General features: G+C 34.4%; 1 protein-coding gene across 4 annotated transcripts in view; it reads left to right on the top strand.

Annotated features, from left to right (window-relative positions):
* The window catches only part of LRRIQ1 (leucine rich repeats and IQ motif containing 1), a 112861-nt gene that overhangs the window by 54031 nt on the left and 35646 nt on the right, over positions 1-23184 (top strand). For 3 of the 4 annotated variants that reach the window (XM_075428876.1, XM_075428879.1, XM_075428875.1), the window contains 5 exons: positions 6385-6474; positions 7182-7306; positions 7915-8010; positions 8345-8430; positions 14813-14914. In XM_075428876.1, coding sequence (XP_075284991.1) covers positions 6385-6474; positions 7182-7306; positions 7915-8010; positions 8345-8430; positions 14813-14914 — 499 coding nt within the window. The remainder of the gene's footprint in view (positions 1-6384; positions 6475-7181; positions 7307-7914; positions 8011-8344; positions 8431-14812; positions 14915-23184) is intronic. The other variant, XM_075428878.1, reaches the window with a different exon arrangement.

Below are 23184 nucleotides of genomic sequence, written 5' to 3'. Positions count from 1 at the left end.
TCAAAAGCTATTTCTAAACCCATGAAAGAAGGTGAATATCTCCTTCTTCCTTTGAATATCTCCTTCTCTGGAGATACTCAAAACCTGCCTGGATGAGGTCCTGTTCAACCTGCTCTAGGTGAACCTGCTTCGGTATGAGGGTTGGACTAGAAGATCCCCAGAGGTTCCTTCCAACCCTGAACATTCTGTGTTTCTGTGATTCTGTGATTGGGAGCAGCCAATACGGGTTTACAAAGGGCTGATCAACTTCATTGCTTTCTGTCACAAGATGACTGGCACTATGAATAAGGGGAGGGCAGTGCATGTTGCATGCCTTTATTTCAGCAAGGCCATTGACAGTCTCCTGCAGTCTTATTCTCAAAATTTGTTGAGGTATGGGCTGGATGAGTGGACCATAGGTTGAGTGTCAAATTGACTGGACTGCCAGGCTCCAATAGTTGTGTTTTGTGGTGCAAAATCCAACTTGTGGACAGTAATTAAGGGAGCCCATCATGGATGGTAGGGGGGCCAAAATAGTTAATATTTTGATTAACAACCTGTAGGATGCAACAGAATGCAATCTCAGCAATTGTGCAGGTGATACCAAACTGGGGGCAGTGGTCAGTATGCTGAAGGACCAGGGTGTTCTTTAGAGCAGCCTGCACAGGCTTGATAAACAGGCTGACCAGAGCCTCATGGTGTTCAACAAGAGGAAGTGCAAAGTCCAGTATATGGGCTAGAGTCGCCTCATGCAACAACATTGGCTAGGGACTGACTGTCTAGGAAGCAGCACCACAGAAAAGGATCTAGGGTCCTAATGGACTTTCTTTGCCATGCAATTCTTGAGTTTCTAATCGTGGAAACAGAGAAGAGGGGGTAAAAAACATGTACCCTATAGCACAATCTTAATTTAGCTAAAAACTGTTTAACTTGATGTCTAGTTTGTCCTTGAATGGAGTGGGCTAAGGAATCCTAAATGCTAAATACAGTTAAAACCATTTCCTGGTGCTTAGTCTAATCATTTTCTTTGTATTGAGAATACTTTAAAATTTTATTTTTATATGGAAATAGCAGTAGCTATTAATCATTTCACAAATCTGAGTTTACAGTAGGAAGACATCCCAAAGAATCAGCTCCTGAAGGTCTAGAATTTCCTGGAGAGTAGCATTGCAGGCCCCAAGAGATTTAATGTGTCGAGACTAGAGTTATGAATCAACAAATTTCAACTTGCAGATTCATTTGTGCATAATTTATTTCAAATAGAAGAGTTAGTGCTAGGTACATATAAGAAGGACAGTATAAGTGAAGCTGAGAGATAATTAAGACATATCTTATTTAGAATTAGGCATTTTTAGTGTAATTAGAGATTTGTTATTATCAATTTCAAAAATTATATTCTTACAACTTAGTCCTTCTTTGCTCTTTATCTTCCAAATACTTTTTGTTCTTCTTTCTGAAATAGGGACTTTTAAACAAAAAGTTGTCTTGAAATTGAATCAGATTTCTCATGACATGAACTTTGAAACGTATTAAAGGTTAGGCTATAAACTTGTGACTAGTCTATTTTTTATTACCCTGTGCTTCTGCCTGACTTCCCTTCCTTTGACAAAACTGCAAGCTGAAGTACATCTTTCTTTTCTATTTTGTTGTTAGCATTCATTCCCCAAACTTTATAGAACATTTTGGGTTATCTTCCTTCAAAATTTTGTATGTTTTGAATATACAGTTTTTAAGGGGTGGGAATGAGGAGTCCATTGGATGTTTTGTTTGTTAAGTTTTTTAATTCCTGACCCCTTGAAAGATTTGTTTGTTTATTTTCACAGAGGTAGAATAACTTGGAAAAGGGCTTATAGGGACATACCAGCTAAAGTTTGTGTAGTGTGGCAGAGTCAGAGTGGGGAAGACCTGAAGATTCTTGTCATTTTAATGGGGAAAGACTGCATCTGGGGTCTTAGAGCCATTCTGAGGGGTGGCCTGAAGATGCCAGGAGCCTGATGTTTATTGAGGTGGGTGGGGGTGTACATCTCTAAAGATTTTTGAAGCATACATTTCTGATGCTTACTTGAACCGTGTCTAGCCTCTGGAGTTGAGGTTACCGTTTGCCTGTATGTATTTTTTATCCCTGTATTCAAAAAAAGATGTAGGACACAGAGCTTCCTTTGAACACTGTCAAGCTTACGACAAAAATGCATTTCTAGAAAAGTTGGGGTCACGTAGGTCATGAATGACTGACATAAACTACAAGAAGATTCTGAGTTTTGGAGAGTTAATTGCCGAGTTTCAGCATCTATGCAGGGACAGGAATGACTCTCACACATTGATACAATGCACAGCTGATTCCCCTTTATTGGTCTGCTTGCGTGGTTATATACATTTTTCATATCTGCACACGCGATCATGCTTATTCAGATAGGCTACAGACATAAATCACGCACTGTTCACGCACCCCATATTCCCTTATGATTGGTAACTATGCACTAATGCCAATAGCAACAGACTGCCTGCACGTCCTTGAACACATCTTGTTTTTGCTAACCCACATCATGTTTATTCTTAGCTGTCCTTTCCAGCGGCCTGTCCAGCTATGCTAACTGTTTCGCTTAAGCGGCCTAGTCATGCTAACTCTCAAACTACATCGACCCCAACAGTTAATGATACATATATACATTCAACCTTTTCTGGTCCCTGAAATTTTTATTATGCATTTATTTTTGTATATTATATAATATATATCTCTCTGAAATAATTTACTTCCTTAATTTTAGTCAAATATATTCAGAGAAATCACATAGGTACATATTAAATATAAATATATATATATATGTATTAGAATTTGAGACACCATTTCATTTTTAGAGCTTACTAAACAGTTTGGAAAAATCACATTTGGAGAACACATTCCCCAATAAAATTTTCTTGACAGAATGTTGATATTTTTCCAATAATTGTCTATATATCCTTCTTATAAATGGACACCTACGCAACTGTGTTTGTCCTATAATTTTCCTGCAAGAATGTACTCTAATAATTAACCAGCTCTTATAAGTCTGTAAAATCTCTTGGGGTCAATTTATTGTTGTGATGTTTCTTTGGCATCCATACGATGCTCACTACTTTTTTTGGCTTGAAACATTGTTTGGTTTTAGCAGTTGTAAGAATGCAGCCGTGCCCAGCTTTCTTTCCTAATTCTCTTGTCTTATATAAAGACAGGGTTGAAAAAGAAGCATTGCCGAAGGTTAAAATAACCTTTATTAGGGTGCTAATCTATTTATTTTCACCACATAACATAAGTGAAAAAACATGAGAGACAAACTCAGAGATAAAGACTATTTTTCTTACTGCTTGCAGTTCAGAGGTCCATTTTCTGTAAAACGTATATCCGCTAAACAGTCTAATTAAAAAAAAGTCCGTATACAGTTTTTTATTAAATTTTTCGAATCAACACATTTACATATAGCTTTAAAATGGCAGAATTTAAGCTGAATTTTTGTGGTATTGGAAATGGAATAATGATGCAACTAATAGATTATTCTGTTAAGGATGTTAATATTTGATACTATGTTAGCTTTGGAAGTTTTTTAGAAGGACTGGGTCTGCACTGATATTCAACTTCCTAGCATTAAACTAAGCTTTTCGCATGAGCTTGAGTTTCTCAGAAAAGCTAGCTCAGAGGGTAATCTGATTCTTAAAAAGACTGGATGAAAGAAAAGACTAAATACACAAAAATATTCAGTTCTTTAGTTTCAGATCACAGTCTATCAACAATATATAAATAAGCATGGAAAAGTGATCTGGTCCTATGTCAGCTAGAAGAACTAAAAATTTGAGATTTTTACAAAAAAGAAGTTTGTCAAAACTTACTTATGCTTATAGAGAAGATATTCTTAACAAAGAATACTTAGGCCTTGGAAGAAATGAAGTTCAGTTTAAAAAGAAATGGAAGGTGTTGTCCTGGAGTGACATGATGTTTGAATGAAATACCCCACAGAGTGAAATATGTTTGCTACGAACCAAGAGAGAAAGTTACAGCTTTCTGCCAGATGAAAAGACAGCACGGTATGGCTGGCTGTGGTTATCCCTTTTTCTATTGAGTATCCACGGGGTTAACCTTCAGCATGTGATCCTTTTGCCTGACCACTCCCCCTCCCAGTCTGAGCAATTATTTAACCTACAGGATGTCTAACACTAGGAAAAGTAGTTCTTCGTGTGGCCTGATTGACATTTAAATTGTAAAAGTGGAAATCTAGCTCTTTCACAGCTGTATTGATTCTTTTGCAAATAAAGGAGGAAAAAAAGTACTTCAGAAATACGTCATTTTCATATACCTTTATATACCAGCAAACTTGAAGACACCTCTTTTGCAGACATTGAGTTTACCTGTGACTGGACTGGACACCCACGCGTAGAAAATAAATGAAAAACTCTCATCTGAAAAGCTAGCAATACCGTTTGCACAGTGCATCTGAAGAGTAAATTCAGGGAGGAACAGTATCTATTTTCACTGACAGTTTTTGGTCAGATTTTCTCCCCTCTCATAGTTAGTCATTGTGACCATTCCGCCCATAGACCCCAGGCAATTGCAAAACTTGTAGATGTCATAGCTTTATCTCTACTGAGGTATGAACTTGTCAGTCTTCTGTGTCCGAACTGTACCAATTTCACATCCTTAAATGATCGCCTTTGGGTTTTGGTTTATTACAGTCTGCTTCTGGAATAGATTGTAACTTTTTTTTCTTTATTAAAATTATTTGAATCAGCCACTTAGTGGTTGTGAGCATAAGAGTAATCACTGAGGAGAGATGGGTTAGTGGGTTGTAGGTAAATGCAACAGTTAAAGAATGTGATACATTTTATTTGTTGCATGCTTTCACAGTTTATTTACATAGATTTCTTAACATATACAACCACCAGAGAGGAGGTGTGGTGAAAAGGATAATGTATATTTTTCATGAATTGAAATGGTAAGAAGGGGAAGAGTGGTTAAGAGACATTACTTGTTCATACTGAGTGCATAGAATTTATCCGGATTCATTAAATAAAAGGATGAAAACCAAAATGTACTGTAATCAAAGAACAGGGAATTCCAGAATAAGGAATCATAGATGTAGGCATGCATCCCTTTTAAGACATTAAAATAAGGTAGAGATTTATTGAAAATTTGTTTTAAAAAACTAAGTCATAATGGAAAAACAACAATAGTGGTTCACAGATACCTGATAAATAAAAAAAGTAAAATAGTCACCAAATAATGTGGCCCATACCTGAAGTAACTTTTTTGAAATAGCTGGAATATGGTCGCTTTGTCTCTTAGAATTTCGAAGGGCTTGGGAGACCTGCTTGTTCACCAGTCTAAGGCTGTGCAAAGTCCTATTTACACAAACTACACAGTAAGGTATCCAAAGTTAGGATAATTTCTCAGGATCAAAAATCAGTGCAATCTGAAATATTCTATGAATGGGAGAAAGGTAGTTAAGTTTTATAAATTAGACGTTTTCAAAAGAATGAACCCCAAGCTCATTGGTGGTGAAGTAAGAACAGCCTGAGTGACTGAGCCCTGGGTAAGTGAAGCCAAATTTTTCAGAGGTATTTACTTAGTGCGGGAGTAATTTACTTCTCACACTTAGCAGAATATATTGGAAGAACATATGGTCAAAAAACTCAAGAACATATAAGAAAAATAAGCGGTATCCAGGTTGAGCTTGAAACAAAATCTGAATTTTGTTTTTATGAAATAAAACTGATTTCTGCCTTCAAGTGCTAGAGACACCAGTCAGCACCTAATTCTGTCACCCCTCTTCATTCCAAGCTATTATTTTAGTTTACAAATTATTTGATTATATCAAAAAGCAAACTGATTAATTGAAGGAATAAGTACATATAATATTCACTTTTTTAACCATGATTTCAATGAAAACTATTCACCAATTCAGTTCAACTCAACAAAAGCAAGTTTGACAGAATCAGGCACCTACATCTGGATATAAAATAATTAGTCAAAAACAGCAAAGCAAGCTGTTCATGTTCTCTAGGCCTTTAGTACCTTATGTCTGTATTTTTTCAGAGATTGGCAGTCTTTTTTAATAACTTGAGTTTACTAACAATGTTGAGATAAAATTATAAGAATTTGAGAAGGAAGGGATGCATCTTATTTAAAAAACGAAACAAACTCAAAGCCCCCCAAAAACCCACAACCCACAAATGCTGTTAATCTGATTTGTGTAAAATAAAACACACCACAGAACCTCCAAAGGTGTTTTAAATGCGATTGCTCTGCAGGTGGCAGTTCTGATATACGACTTGAAAACACTTGAAACAGTATGTAAGACAGTTTAAGAGACTTTGCAAAAGATATCAAAACTAAACTGATTTTATCAGTGCACTATTTGACTTCACTCATTCATGCAGGCTGCATTAGAGAAGGAATGGCTAACTCTAGATGCCACCCGTTTCCCTTCAAAAACACTCCTGCTCTCAAACCAGCTGCACTGGCCAAAGGTAAAATGTCACTGAAACTTCTTGCTCTTCAGTCTTTATTCATTCCTTAAGGATATGCTGTTCTGTGGTAATTAATAAGACAATCTATTGACTCGAAAAACATAATTACTTTTAGAAGTCTCAGACTTCCTCCTCATCTCCAGATGCAATTTTTCTTTTAGATTTTCTTTCATTTACTTAGTTTTTTCTTTATTTTGTATTTATTTCAACACTTTGCTTCACAGTAGCAGAAAAAAAAGATGATGTGCTTCATCTGTACATTTGGCAATGGAATAAAAATTGCTAGTTGACACACTACTTTAAAAATACTAAGATCTGCATTATGTGACAACAGCTGAATGTTTTCAGAACAGCTAAAGGTCATTGAACTATAATGTCTGCTATTTATTTGATAATCTTTGAAGTTTTAACTTTTTGTTTTGATAGAGTTTTCTCTTCTTGTTACAAGCATACTATTACTAATATTTATTTCCTAGAATTAAAAGAAAGGAGTTCTATAAATGTATAATTCATTATATTTGGAGATGTTAAGTATAATTAAAGTGACCTTTTTGCCCTATTTAGTTAGTTGAAGGTAAGGTCTGTAATGGGCATATCACCATTAAGAATACTTTCTTTTACAGTAATAGATTATGTGTTTATGTGCACATTTTAATCTCAAACTTACAGGAATCATCAACAGCATTCTTTTTCTTTCTCTTATTTAGAAATATTCTAGGCCTTCAAATTCCAGTGAACGTTCAGATAGTTTGCCATTGTCACCACAAGAAGTTTGGCAGTTTGTTAACAGACCACATTCATACTCAGCGGAAAATACCCACTTTCATAGCCGGTAAGTTAAATAATATATTTTTTCATTGTATTTAGTTCTTTTGGATTTGACAAAAAAAAAAAAAAGGAGAAGAACCTGAGGCTTTTTTCTGATGCTTTTTCTACTTTTGGTTAATATGATACTACTGGAGTTAAAATTTACTGACTCATTAAAACCAAATATATTATAATCGGTTTATTTTTCATTGACTAATAGAATTAAGACGATAAGAATATATATATATATATTTATTTATCTATGACTATAAATCATAAAACTTGTATTTTTTCATATGTATCACAACATAGATATTGAAATAGAGATCTGTAAGATTAGATAAAGATTAAAAGGGATTTCTTACACAGCTGCATTCTTTTGGAGAGAAAGGACTGCAATATGCTTCAAGTAATTGAAATGTAAACATTTCAAATTGATGACAGACTTTTATTACTGTCCAAGATAAAGCCTTCCTGGAGTATTAAAATAGATTTTTTGTATTATTTCCAAGTTTCAAAAGTGTCTTTAAAAGGCACAAACAACTTGCAGAATAACAAAGGCTGCATAATAGTCACCCGAGATTCTTCCTTATTTACCTACCTTTCAGTACTGATCTTATACTTTGTTTTCAGCTCAGGGAAGGGAACAATGACACAGCTTTCTGACTGGAAGGAAAAAAAGAAATTTTCATTCACGTCTGAAAAAGAAGAGAAAATATCAGAAGAATGGTATGTTAAGCTATTTTGCTTACACAGTGACTTCCAGGAATAGATACAGTTGGCTGTAGTTGCTTCCTATTTTTAGGTTCTACCTTTCCAGAATCTCTGTTTCGTACCAAAGTTAAAATTATGGTAATTACTTTTAAAAGTGTCTGGGAGACCATCTTAAGAAGTTACAATAATGTAATGCTAAACATTGCAGCTATCTGTGCAATTCAGAAAGTTTTATACCATGCATAAGAAGTGCTATACACTTGTATTATTTTTGAAAAATGCATTATACAATAATATGCAGCTGATGTAACATATGTGAAATGTTTAGTAAGTTATTCTCTTCCCCTAGGGGTTTTAAGGATATTTCTACTGCACAGCTAGTGCTGAAGAGGGCCCATAAAATGAAGCCCAAAAAATATAGTCATAAAAATTTAGGTAAGTCAACAGTTAAAAAATGGTTACATTGATGTAATGTTTCTATTCTTAAATCTCAAAATAGTATCTTTCTTTTAAAAAGTTTGCTTGCGCAACATTAAACATTAATTTGAATAAAGGTGGAGTGTGATTCAGTTTAAATGTGTGTAAAGAAATCAGTTTGTTCCAGTGATAAAATATTCAGATTTTGAAAAACATTCTACTGTATTTTGAAGTTGAATATTTGACAGCTATATGAAACAGGTATTTTGTTTCTTTTTGTTCATGTATCTCTTTTTCTAGATGTGGAATTTTTATTTCTGCAGTTTGTGCTTCTTGTCTTTCCCAGGGGAATCTCAGGTTAAAATTTTTGACTTATGCAAAAACTATTTATGAAAATGACAGTTTCATATACAGGAAATGAAATAATATTTTTTGTATTAAATATTCACTGTGGAAATAGAGAATGCTTATCCAGCTTCTCTGTGTAATTGTCTTCTGGTTCTTCTCTGATACTTCTTATGTCAATTACCCTTTCTTGGAATTGTCAACTGTTAGTACAGCATGCTAATACAAACGTTAATGGACTATGTTAATAAAAATATTAATAAAATACTGCTATTACAAGAAGTGTTCAAATGTGTAAGAGCCTAGCTGACAATAGGACCTAACTCTAAAATTTCTTTGGAAAATGTACCTTTATTTACATTTAATTTTTTTCATTGTATCACAAGCTATAGTTATTTTGTATAACTTTGCAAATCTCTTCTGTATTAAGTGTTGAAAATATTGGAAGACAATTCTCTCTTGGAAGAGAAAAATTCAACCTACAAATAAAGTTCAGAAAAGTGTTTCTCTAAGTAATTTTTTTCTACTGTCAGTATAATGCCTAAAATTAAATATGACAAAAAAGATCTCTAGTTTAAAAAAAAAGAAAAAAATAGGATGGGAGATAGGCATGTAATCAACAAACCAGGCTTTATTGTTATGGAAGGGAGAAAACATGGAGAAGAGGTTAAAGTGATTCTGTTTAAATCTTGATAGCTTCCCATGACACTCTACCATGTTTCCTAAAAAAAACATCCATAGTAAATACTTAGTGCGCAGCTGAGTTTTTTACATATGTTCCATTTGGTGGCCTCTCTATCATTTTTTAATGAATAGAGCTTATTTAGGTGTTTCATCTTTTCTCCAAATGCTTTCAGGTTTATGTTAGTAGTAATTAATACAGTCATAAATGTCTGATTGCGCATGTCAGACTTGCTATCCTATTTTTGTTGTAGTTCTAGTGGACTTTTTTTATATGTTTATATTCACTTTGTTCAGATTGTTCAATATGGTATATGTGTGTTGAGCTTTTTAATGTATCATTTGGAATGTTCTCAAAGTGCTTACAGTACTCCACTGCCCAGACACAAAACCTAGAGTGACTGGCTGAAGTACGGAGTTAAACTGTAGATATGTAGAAGTAACTGAGAAGTATCTTACCTCATTATGTCTGGCCACATACCTTCTCAGTAGTGAAAAAAATATGGAAAATACTAGCAAGTGCACTGAATCCTGTGGTTTGTATTACAAGGGAGAGCTTAAAGTAGCATAACCTTATAATGGGGAATGATTCAGGCAATGCTTCTATTGCAGTAGACCACTCCCACCAACTGATGGCCTTAAGGCTTGTTATGCCCTAATCCACTACAGTTATGTATGCTTGTTCATGTAGTTAAAGTTGTGGCCTGTATTTTAACGATACCAAATGTAGGCTGTGTCTGCTTCAACTATTTTTACTCTACAGTAAGATAATACAAAAAGTATGGGTAAGAAACCAGAAATTTTGCAGCCAAATACATCTGGCATGATGTCAGAAATATTCCTGTTTATCATGGGTGCATAAAATTCTGTAGAAATTATAATTAAAAATCCAAAAACAGCAGACATTAATGCACCTCACTGTGCTTAAAAATTGAATGTCCATGGCTCATAACAATCCTAGCCTCCTAAAGATGTCTTGGCATACTAGTACAGAATTTCTTGCTTAACTTTGAATTTCCTTGATTCTGTGGACTTTGTATTAGCTTCTGAAAGTCAACTTCTCTTTCTTTTAAGATGGCTGGAAGACTTATCTTGCATTCAGCTTGACTCTGTTACACTGCTGTGTTACTTCTTATTTAACCATTTCCTCTCCAAAGGAAAGCTCCCTTGTCAGTGACTGACAGGATAAGATGGTAATTCTTGCTGCCACATAGGTAGAAAAAGAAAAAAAAAAAAAGGTAAAAAGCAGCTGAAGTGGGCATTGACTCCTAGAACTGGAGCTCAATGACAAAGATATTTCAGAGAGATCAGCAAATATTATTTAGTTCTAGTTTAGAATTTAAGACAGCAATGCAATACTAATTAAAAAAAAAAAACCACCACAGAACACCCAACCCACTCCCCTCAAAACCCACAACCCCATAACAGATGATCTGACTGTACAACATTGATTTGTTGAATTAACAACAGTCAGAATAAAAATCTGGGGGATATTGTTATTGCTTGTTATGCGTTACATAAATGACCACTAATCTATATTTTCTTAGTAGCAGAAAGCAAACTACTTTTGTTGTTGTTGCACATTCCTTGTAGCAGAATCATCTGAGAACTCCAACTATGGATGAGTTCTAAGTGCTGTTCAATTATGGAACAAAATGTGGTCTTTCTTCCAAATGAATTTACAAATTGAATTATCATCTAGATAAGCATTTGTCACTCAGTGCTACTTTGATTTATCAACTCTTTAAAGTCAACACAGAAATGTTTTATGTTTTTCTAATTACAGATATTGCACAACAGAAATGAATGACAAACATTTAATTTATTCAGTTTCACATATGATCAAGAAGTTGTTTAGCAAACATGGTGCCAGATCAGGCAGTAACTATTCCTTCCATATTGTTTCTATAACATTTCTTGTGTTCGTCCAACTTATCTTCTATATCTGGAGTCAGCCAAGCAATGTGCATTAAATTACCTCCCTGGTTCCTAGATTGCCAGCACAGATCATCATCTAGTAAGCCACATTTAAATGAGTATGTTAGAATCCAGGAAGATACTTGTATGATTTTGAACTATTGGAATCTTTCGCAGTTCTCTGTGTGAAATCTTAAACATTTGATTGCTTGTCATCAAAGCACACACACAATTAATTTCCCTAGCTCACTCAGAGACTGAAAAGCACTAGTATTATAAAGTAATCTGTGTAATATTGCCTACATTTGGGACTAGATAAAGAAAAGGACTCATTTTTAATAACAAAAGAGCTGTAGGCAATGGTTGGGGTGATCCAGGTAGGTACAAATTCAAGTAGTCTGGCACGGTGTTAAATTCCTGTAGATTATTTAAGTTATTTTGCAAAGACTCAATAGAAATCTCTTAGAAGAACAATTTCCATTATTCCCCTCTCTTTGCAGTTCATGGACTTCTGTACTGCTGATATCCTTGTGCACAAATTAATGTCTGAAAAATCTAGGTTGGGACTAATAACTTTGTGTGACTTCACGCAAAAGTCCTTGGTATAGTTTAACTTTTGACTGGTTGGAGTTTTCACAGAATTGGGTAGGATTAAGGAAAGATATTTATGAAACATTTTGGAACAATTTCAATAGACCCACATAGAAAAAAACTGTGTTATTTCAGGAATTATTTGAAGTTTTTCAAAAATAGTTTGGAAATCCTCAATCGCATTTTGTCTTAAGAGGTTTTAATCAGTTTTGTCACTTTGTCTTTGGTTTTCTGTTGAAGAAAGACACTATTTTTGTAACTAGTGTAGAACTAAAAGTTAGAAGTCTTTTTGTCAACCCTGTAGCATATCAACAATGTATGCTGGATGTTGGAAAAATTGTAATTACAAAAAATTTTATTCAGTACATTTTTATCGGTGTATAGTAGTCGTATGACTATGTATCTTATAAGTATAGAAAACACAATAGTATAGATACTTAAAATATTTTTAGAACTTCTGTTACTTCAAATTTCAGAGAACTTTTGAAATATAGTGTTTTACTGTTTAAAAATATTTTTATCACAGTTCTTACTGTGGTCTACTGTCCCAAACTTTTGCTACCCTGAAGAGCAGTAGGTTGCTACAAATTTATTTCTGAGTTCGAAGGCATGCCACAATAGGCCTACTTTATCCGTCTATGCAAAGTGAAAATATCTACAAACCTGGTAATCCAGTTTGTGAATAAAAGTGATCCCATTATCAGAATCATTCTAATAATCTACCTTGAAAACTGATGGACCTAGTCATCATTTGCTGGGCTTCTTGGATTATTTCATTGAATTTATACTTTAGTTAGTGAAAGTGGGTTAAAATTACTTTAAATTGGACATCCTCTGGATTAATCTGGAAGATATAATCATCATAGAACAAGATGAGAGAGGTTCTTCTGAAGAATTTGAGATAACAAAGTGTAAGGTATTGCTGATTCTGCCCTGGGAAGAAGGCATGGCCTGAATTACTCCCATCCATATTTTCCATGATTCCTTCGTTAGTCAAGTTTGCTGCTTTATGAGTGGTCAGCACCGTTAAGAACATTCTGTCAACCAAAGGCTGCTGCAGTATGGGCTGACCAAGAATACTGTAACATTTTGATGTGTTTTGTCAATGTGTTATCTCTAAAAGAATCCACACCCCATTAGAGATTTTTTCTGGGTTTATAAGGCTAAGATACACAACGTCTGTGGCATCTCGCTTGTGTCAAAAGAGCATTCTCTGAGAAAAAGTGGAGCTCTTAGGATCCCTTTATGTTCCATTAGTTTGTGACTGAAGTGTCTACTGCAAATGTAGAGGTCTAGTCAGAACCAACTTTATGAATTTCTATTAAACTTAATAAGAAATTGCTCACTAACTTAACGGGGTAATCTAATCCTTTTTTTCCATAAATAAGGGAACAAACAAACAAACAAAAAAGCTCCTTATTTTGCTGCAGTATTATAGATGCTTTTGTGAACGCTCTCAATAATCACCAACAAGGTCATGTAACAAGTTCAAAAGAAACATCAGCCATAATTAGTCCTGTAAATTTATTCTGTCTGAATGCTCTTTGAGTCTTTCCATCTCCTGTTTTCCTGCTCTATCTGTTCTGGCAGGGTCTCACATACTCATTTTTTGCTACGCTTGCATTCTTTGTGAAAATTTAGATCCTTTCCTTGCCATATCTACTTTCTTGCTAAGTTCTATTGCTGTTCTCCCTCTTTACTTTTGTTAATTTCTACTCTTTTCTCACAGTTTGTAGTCACTTTTGTAGACAACCCTCTTCTGCCTCATTGTTTCTCAGTTATTACTGAGGATGTATTTGTGTGCTTGTGCTATTGTCTTGTTGTTTTAACCATGTGAAACATATTTCTTGGACTTTTCCTTAGGCTTTTTATTATTCATGTTGTCGTGCTCAGTGTCATGCCTGCAAAACCCTGTACACTTTTGCTCATCATTATATCGTTGCTTTTGTTTCTACATTCTTCTCAATCCTTTTTTTTTTTTTAATAACTGACTGGTTTATTCTGCACTGTGCATAGAATTTTCACATTTTTTCTAACCCACTGTTTCCCTTAAACTCCTACTTTTCTTCTATGTCAAGCAAACAATTATTCCTTCACATAAGAAATAGTGCATGAAAATCACCTTTCCTGGCTCATTTGGTTTGCATTAGTTTAGCTTTTGTTAATTAAACTTTTTTTTTTTTTCTGGTCTAGGAACATGTGTTGTCTAGATTTGTAGACAGTTCTGTGCTCTTCTTTGTTTTTTTGCAAATTTTTCAAAATCACAGTTATGAAACTAATGAAGATTTCATACTGAGGCATATAGAACCATAGAATGTTTCCAGGGATAGGGCCTCCACCACCTCTCTGGGCAACTATAGACTTTTGGAGTATTTTTTATTTCAATAAGGATGGACCATGGAAGAAGGTTAGCTTATCAGCTGCACGTTTAGCCTTGAAAAATAAACTGCCTCCTGTTAACATTTTTTAGGTATAAATGAGTTGATTTAGACTTCTGAATAAATCAGAACCAAAGCTTTCAGAAACAGTGCTTGACATATATTCTGTTAATATTTCTGCATTAATTTCAAGCTTTAAAATCAGATTTTTTAGTATTTTCTTGAAGTATGTGCTTTAGAATTTATTTTTATTTGGAGATGAGCTAGCTAAAACATCAACAGTATTAAAATCCTGCAAAGTAGTGGCTTTGGTTCTTAGTTGCGCATGTGTTTATGTTGTTTTATTTTAGAAAGTGTAATCCTTTGTGAATATAAAACCTACTTTTAAAGGTATTTTCATTTATTAAATGGCTAAAAGGTGAAAAACTGCTTGAAGGAATGAATGAGCTAGGTCTGACCTTTGATTTTAACTTGTTCTTGTCGTCTAGACCCAGCTGTGCGCCTGGCGTTGTTCAAAAACAATGAAAATAAACATCTCCATGTGATACCACCAAGGAAGACACAGCCTAGAAATGCTGGTTGCTTTGAAGGTATGAACAAGTATTTCACTTTATCTCCATGCATATAAGCATGTATATCTTCTAATGTCTTTTAAGCAAGCCTACTTGAAATTTAAAACACTATGCACAAATAGAAGGCGGCAGGAGTTTAAGGTTCTTATCTGTTCATGAATATCTCAAGTTACAGAAGTGAAACATTTCAATTTCAGTTAATTGGGGAGGGGGCTCCTAGAGATTAATTCATAATGAAACAGTGCCTAATTTATTTATTATTATTACATCTTCATCATAAAAAACATCAAAGCATGTCACAGAGGTATAAAATACAAATAATAAAATTTTGTAAATGAAATGTCACTTCAAATTCTTCACTCATTGTCACTTTTTCTCAAGCTAGCCATTATTTCCTGATTAACATTATCATGTTTTTACGAAGTTACTTTCATAAACGTTCACTAAAAACTCACCATTTGACAGAAGACAAGAAAAGAATCTCCAACATGTAAATATAAAATTGGCTTTCCAAAAGCATGTAAATACTGATGTAGCATTTTTACTGTTAAAATTAATATTAAAACTCTCCTTGGTTTCAGTACAGCTAGAATAAGGTCAAGTCTATTTTAAATAACTCTTGTTGTAAGAAGCTGAGCATCTCTAGGGACATTGGTTTTAGACTGTTTTGATTCCTTTTGCAAATCAATAGTCTGCTCAGAAAATTGTCAGCTCTTTCCTTTTATCTTTTTCAAAGACATAGCCATATGCTATCTGATTTACTCGCAATCCCACAAAGTAAAATAAAAAATAAAAATAAAAATACTATATTAACATTCACTGAGTGAGGGTAGAAATTAGAAGCTTTCTGAGACACGTGTGCAATCAATTTGAGTATACCTGAACTGCAATTCAGGCAGTTAACATAGCTATATGAAAGTCCAAATTTGCCTCACATTCATGAGACCATACTCAGATTAGGTTGGAAACAATTCTTGGTGAATTATGAAGAGGAAAAATATTTGCACTATTAGTTCCTTGGATCCAAGCATGGATTTACCTAGAATACAGAGAGTCTGAGTATACTGTGCTGGGCTTAGCATTCCCAGTGTCTGTTCCTGTAGCGTATGCTTATATGCCCGAATGCGTCATATGCTGAAGAAATAGGACATGCAGACTGCCTGCAAAACCCTGGATGCCCAAAGCCTACAAGCAGTGTAGTGTGAATGTTCAAAGCCACGTCAAAGAGATAAGCTTGATCCCAGGCTCAGTATCCTAAAGTCAGTGTAGGTTTAGCCTAGCTTGCTTTCCACCAGTTTATCTGTTCCTGCCTGGAGACATTTCCCTTCATTCTGGAAAGCCAATATATGCATTCTAAATATTACTGAAATTACTTTTTGAATACATGGAGAGAATGCACCATAGCAGGTTAGCTATCAAAAGGCAAGCACTGTAGTGGCGCTCTCGTTAATCTTTTTTATCAAGGACCATTGTACTCCTTTGGCCAGCTAATAAACAGATTTTTTTTCAGCAGTCTTCTGTTGGGTGGTTACATGCAATCTACTGAGCCTTCAAGAAGACAAACAATACTCTTCTGCTTGACCGGAATATAAAATTGTCATTCTACCTGAGGCATTCCTACTTCATATGGTATGGCCAGAAAACACTAGGTTGTGGATTAGAACCCAGAGTGCAGCACAGAGCATTAATTTATGTGTATGTGAGATACCATCAGACAGAACAAAGAGTTTCTAAATTTAGAATTTGGTAACATTTTGCATGTTATCTACTACAAATCAAAGCACCTGCATGGTGATTTCACGGAGTTGTGGTATCAGTCATTTCTTCCCTCACTCACAGAAAAGCTGGTTTACCATTTCCCCTCTCTCACCTTTTGACCGTTTCTTCCTCTTTTGGCTGGAATAGATTTCTTTGGGTCTGTTCTGCGATGAGTTCTTTCTGTAACAAGAAGGTGGAATGCTTTCACTCTGTATCCATAAATCTTGTGGACACTGTACACAGACCAGTCCATTGCATGGTGGAAATAAACTTCCTCCATTGAAGCCCGTTTACATTCACAGACTGGTAGTCAGGGCTCTGGTAGAAAATTTGAACTCCAATCCATCTCCTTCATAAACCACGAAATAAATCTTTAAAAAAAAAAAAAAAAAGAGCACATTCTAAATATTCCTGCTTTATTTCTTTAATTTGGGAAATGGGGGGAGAAACCATAACATCACCAGCGAGTACACATATGTTATCTGTTAAATAACACAATTGCTACTTTTGAAAGGGGATGCCCTCGGAAGTGAAACAATTAGAATGGTTTTAGATTTTCAAACTGGAACACATCATGATAGTGAATATTGAAGAGATAATCTAGTTAAAATGTACAATGAATGTCTTTCGTCTTCATTGTGTCTTTAGTTTGTGTTTAAAAAGACAAATAAGACAAAAAAGAATAAAAAAATTAGAGGTATAATAATAGTGAAAAGGAGCGAGCTTAATATCTGATGCTTGTATGTTTCTGAGATAAAGGTTATATTCTGTCATAATTTGCCTTCTCGCCTAAGCTTCTGCATCACACTGACAGTGTTGTTTCATACAGCATCTGTAAAGCAATATCTAATCATAGTGAGAGCACTTTTGAGGAGCTGATATGCAAAATGTTGATATCCAGTTTTGAAAACCTGTACATAACTTTAATCCCATGGGAGAATTCATGTATGTCTAATTTGATGTACACATTGTAGGAAAATACATTTTCAAAACTTGAGTGACATCACAAATTTCTGTTAAATTTTAGAAGAGTCATTGTGCTTTACTCACTGATGTTATAAAAATCCCCACAGGAGATCATTGTTTCACATTTGTATCACAATAGCACACAGAAATTAGTCAGAGACAAACCCCATTGTATTACACGCTTCATCAACAGCATGAGGAAACATTGTCCCAACGGATGAGAATTTAACATTTGAAAATACAAGCAACATGTGAAGGCAAGAACCATGAGAATGTAATTAAATGTGTGTTAGTGTGCATGTGTGTGTCTATATATGTGTATGTGTCAATACATATACATACAACACGCATGTATACACACAAATGCATATGCATATATCATAAGTCAGTATATGAATTCAATAAGCATAGCAATTATGCTTTTTTATTTGTATATTTTGAACGGAAAATAAATTATGAACAACTACGGTCTCGTGCAGTAGTATCAATGTAAGTTTTGTAATCCTAATGATTTCTGTCTAGATGCTGTTTCAGTTTCTTTAAAATGAATTTAGTGCATGTGGTGATTGTATAATATAGATTCATTAAAACTATTATTGAAATAAATAATAGTTTTGAATCATAATTATATATTGTGACATTATCTTCAGTAGGTTGTAATGTAAGCCACAGAATATGCAAGTGTAAATATGTAGTTACTGCTTCTCTTAAGAAACTATACCCTGATCAAAAACCTGAAGACAGATGAAAGGGTGACCTGATGTACTTCCACTTCTGATGATTTGTTGGATGTTTCCTGGGATTATATATATATTACACTGCTATATTTGGTGTGATAGGATTATGCTTCCAGCATGGTTGTTGAGTTTCAGTTAGTGCCAGTTAGCTGATAAATAAAATACGCCTACTTACAGTTTTATTGAATGTTCTTGGAGTTTTTTGTGTGTTTTGTAGACAGTGATGTTTCGAAAGTCTCAAAATTTGGAAACATTATGAGGAACACAGATAATTTGCATAATTTCCTATTTTGCAGCAAAGCATATTTTTAGAAAGCTTTATTACTGCTTCTCCTCTTGTTGCCTGGAGGCTATTTCAGTCACTGATTTATCGTAAAATAATCTTGACTGTTTTGGATAAAGTAGATCAGGAACTGAAGGCAGAAACTATCCTTGACTCCTGCTCTTTTCTTGAGAAGTTCCAATTAGTCCTGGCTGAATGTGCATCTCTGCCAGCTGTGGGTCTGTAATTATAGGGTCTGTAATTTCATTTACACAGAGGAAGGATACCTACTTTTCAAACCCAACGGTGTGGGTGCCTTGTCCCAGTACAGCAGCTCAAAACTAAAGAAGGAGCCATCAGGCCTAGCCTGTTGTTTTGCCACAAGCTTTGGAAACAGTGTATATCTTTTGGGGTCCTCTTTAATCCATCTACCTAAGCTATTTTGTTGGGTTATCCAAATAATTTCTGTTCAGTGGAATGGGAAGCTGGATTCCAATCTGCAGAGCAAGTTGGAAGAATGCAGCAGATCAACAGAGTCCGGTCAAACTATCCAAGTATAATTTCTATATGATTCACTTAGTTTCTCAGAATTTCATAGGCTGTTTTCTAATTAATTATGTAGATTAAGTGATTTATTGGCACATATAGTACATTTATTTTTAGTCATATCCATATTTGTCAGTGGCACATCTGTACTACAAACTTCAAAGAAGTGGAAACAAGACAGCTTGACTTCACCCAGGAATGCACACAATGACCAATGCCAGGAAATGCACTGGACTATGTTGTCCAGATAGGTTTACTGTAGTTTGGGAACCTGTCATTCTAATTGGCAGTAGTGTATTTCCTGTCATTTTATGCACATTGGTGACTAAGGAAAACATAATGGGAGTAATGTTAAGACAGATTTCACCAATACAAATTTAATTGTGGAAATATTTATTCATTTCTTTTTCAGTTTTCAGTAGAAATAACATTTATTTTCTGTATTGAAAAAAAAATAAGAGGTAAAATGATCCCGTGATTAGGTCAGGTGGTTGGAAGATAAATAGCAAGGACCCAATTAAAGCTGTCTGTTTTCCAGCTTTCCTATAGTTCATAATTATGAAACTCCTTGTAGTCTCAAGTGAAAAATGTTGCAAAACATTCTTATAGATTATTATTACTAGTGTTAATGAAAAATGTGAACTTAAGACTTTGGAAAGTGGTAATTTAAGGTTACCTTTGAGTTAATTATGTGAGCTCATTAAAATATTGTTACATAATGATCAACTTAGATTTTTTTGTATTACAAAATATGAATACATTGAAGGAAAAGTATATGTGATAATTAAATAGAGTTTGTATTGTATTGAATCACTGATGCTTTTAAGTATCTGCCTTACAATTAAGAGAAGGTACTGAGAATGGAATGCTAATATTTGTCTGTTTCTGTGCTTTACATATTTTCTTGTTTATTATTTAGGAGCATTTAAAAGGACATTGTACTGTAGCTAATAATTTGTGTTGGCTGTTTTCCTCTTGTAGAAATCAGGTATTTTCAATGGAAAAATATAAATGGCGTCAACTCCTAGGAAGCACATTGTTTGTAAACATCCATTTCTAAATCAAGTCATCATTTATTGATCTGTGATCTGAAAAGGATTAAGAAACACGTTCTAAATATGGCCTTGCTGCAATTCTGCTAGCTCAATTGCCATGTTTACAATAAAATGCAATTATTACATATCTCCCAAGCTTTAAATTTGTGTGCCACATTAGAGAAGCAGTTTCTAAGCCATGCAGCACTGACAAAAATGACAGAATAATGCATTTCCAGAGAATCTTAAGATCTGTCCTGAAATGTGATGAAAATGCATTGCAGAAGCGTGTAGTGTGGAAGGGGATCTATCTTTTAAAATCAAAATTCTGTGGCTTTGTTTCTTATTATTTAGTTTGAGCTCACACAACAGAACTCTCGCATTGAAATATTTTCTCATTTTAAGGAATTAATGGCTCTCCACCAGCCCTTTAACATGTAAAATGAGTAGGTTACTTGTGTCCAGTACATCCAAAAAGAGCCAGGATAAAATAAACATAAGGAGTTGGATATCTTGGAAAAAATCTGTCATGGGTTTGGGTTAATCATCTCCAGAAGAAATTCAACTTGATGCCTGAAATGTAAGACTTTTTGGAGAAAGCAGTAAAGCCTGAGGCAGTGTTGATCTGAAGGAGTGCTCTCCATGGGTCAGAGCTGCTCTGCTGGCAGAGTGCAAACCCAGTTCACAACAGCGGTACGCTGAAAAGTTGTAAAAGACTGCAGGGGCCTTACAGTGCACGCACTCAAGCTTCAGTTACATAGTTCTAGTGGCCTAGTTTTTTACTATAAAATACAACTAAAAAATAAAATCTGTGCCTAATTTTCTAGCCTCCTGTCCATCAATGATGCTGTAGGATTTTTTCAGTATTTGTGGAATGAAACAATCCTGAAATTATGGTACAAGTTTAAAAATAAATGTGTGAAACATCATTTATGTGTATTTATGCAATGCACTTCAGTGCCTGAATATTTAAAAATGATATAGACATGCAACATTTTTAGTAATATTCTTTCTTTTCACATTCAATTAAAAAAGACAAAAAAAGAATGTTCTATTTGCCTGAAATTCCTGAACAGGAGGTGTTTGCCATAGGTACGCATCAACTTAATGTTATGAATTGTCACTGTGGTTCCGGTCTTTAGGGTTCCTGTATTCACATGTTAAAGGTTTCTGACCACACATTTCACCTTCCTGTGCATTATCTCTTTGTTCATGTCTCCACTGTTTTGCAGACTGATATAATTCGTGGTGGTATCAGGACTTTTATTAGTGCATCAGACTTAAATGTGGTCTCTGAGCTAGAAACAGTGTGTGTGTGTGTGTTCCAATGAAGTTCCAAAATTTGTATGTTATATGATGTGTAGGCTACCACCTGTGCTTTCATAGCATAGTAGTTTACCAGTCTTTAGCCTAAGAGGAACTGTATATAAGAAAGAAAAAAAAAATAGGTCTTAATGCTTTTTGCTAATAACTACCCAATGATGACTTCAGCGAGAATGAGATTTCACCCAAAATGTTATCAGAGGTTCAAAACTATTTTTTCTCGTTGTTGAATAAGGTAACACAGTAGTTAAAATAGTTTTATTTGCATCTTCTGAGATTTTACCTCTCTTCTTTTCTCCTTTCCTTGACATTTTATATCCAAAAGCGAGGTAGTGTAGGTATCTGTATCTCAGCCAGTATGTATGTAAACAAGTTGACTCCGTGTTCACAGCTTTTAATACTACATAAGGCAATCATTTTGCATGAATAAGACCCCTGAGTACCGAAGCATTTCAAATCCTTTTTCATTTGACCATTCAGTGACCTGATAACTATTTCCTGTCCCTAAGTAAGGTTGTGACCCAGGTCTTAGAGTGCAAAAGACAGATAATTTTAGCAACAACTTAAATCCAAATGGATTTGGTTGGAGGGGGAAAGAAAGAATAGATTTGCCTAAATTCCTCTAAAATAAAGTGTTACAACACTTGGATTCAGCACATCTAGTTAAAAGTAATTGTTGAATTTGTTGCCATCTGTTTGGATGCCTGGGGACTGTAGTCAAGATTGGAGTGGTTTGTTTATTTGTTTTGCTTTTACTGAACAATGTCCAATACTCTTTTTACACTTCAAAAAACCAATTGCTAATGAAGAGATCATTAAAAGTGCATTTTCAGATATATTCCAAGCATCTTCCGAAGTGAGTATTTCAAGCATTAAAATCATATTGGTATGCAAATGTTTTTTTAATATAGGCCACAGAAAATAGATGTTTTATGTCCATAAAATATCATGATTGTTGCATTGCACAAATGTTCATCTTATGGAAGAATTTGTATTTGATATGGAGCTATGAACAATGTTTCAGTTGGACAACATGATATATTTTAAATCACAACTAAAGAAATGTTTCCTGTAGCTATACATTTTAACAGCAGTGCCTCTGCATATTTTAAGTACTTTTAGAGGAGAATTAAAGGAAGGCTTTCACCCCAGAGCTTTTCATTGATTTGAAAATGTAATTGATTAATGTTTCTTATAAAAGAATTCTTTTTTCCCCATTCTGTAATATGAATGATGGTGTTATGGAGAATTATACTATTAAAGAGGTCAGAGATATACATCATTCAAATAAGGCCATTTTCGTGTGTTCAATACTAAATGCACATACAGGTCTCCTTTTTTATAGGTAATAATGTTGTGATTGAGGTACATAATATATTTTGGTAAAGATGTGCAAAATTTTTCAAGCAAAACGTTAAAACAAGACTCTAAAACTGAAATTTAGATATTGAAAATTTTATGCTATTCAGTAGTAACTCTTATACCAAAGTCTTACACCTTTTACAAGTTTCATGTAATCCGTAAAATAGTACATATAGTAGACTTAGATAGTTTTACAAAGAATTGCAAGGAACTCAAATGTATTAATAAAAATGTACAATCATGCAGTGATATCTGTGTAACTTCTGTGCTGTGTTAGTTCTATAATGTACATCTTCCAAT

Source organism: Opisthocomus hoazin, chromosome 8, assembly GCF_030867145.1.
Source record: "Opisthocomus hoazin isolate bOpiHoa1 chromosome 8, bOpiHoa1.hap1, whole genome shotgun sequence".
Taxonomy (NCBI): domain Eukaryota; kingdom Metazoa; phylum Chordata; class Aves; order Opisthocomiformes; family Opisthocomidae; genus Opisthocomus; species Opisthocomus hoazin.
Note: the sequence above shows the minus strand (reverse complement) of the source record. Positions and strands in the feature narration are given on the sequence as shown.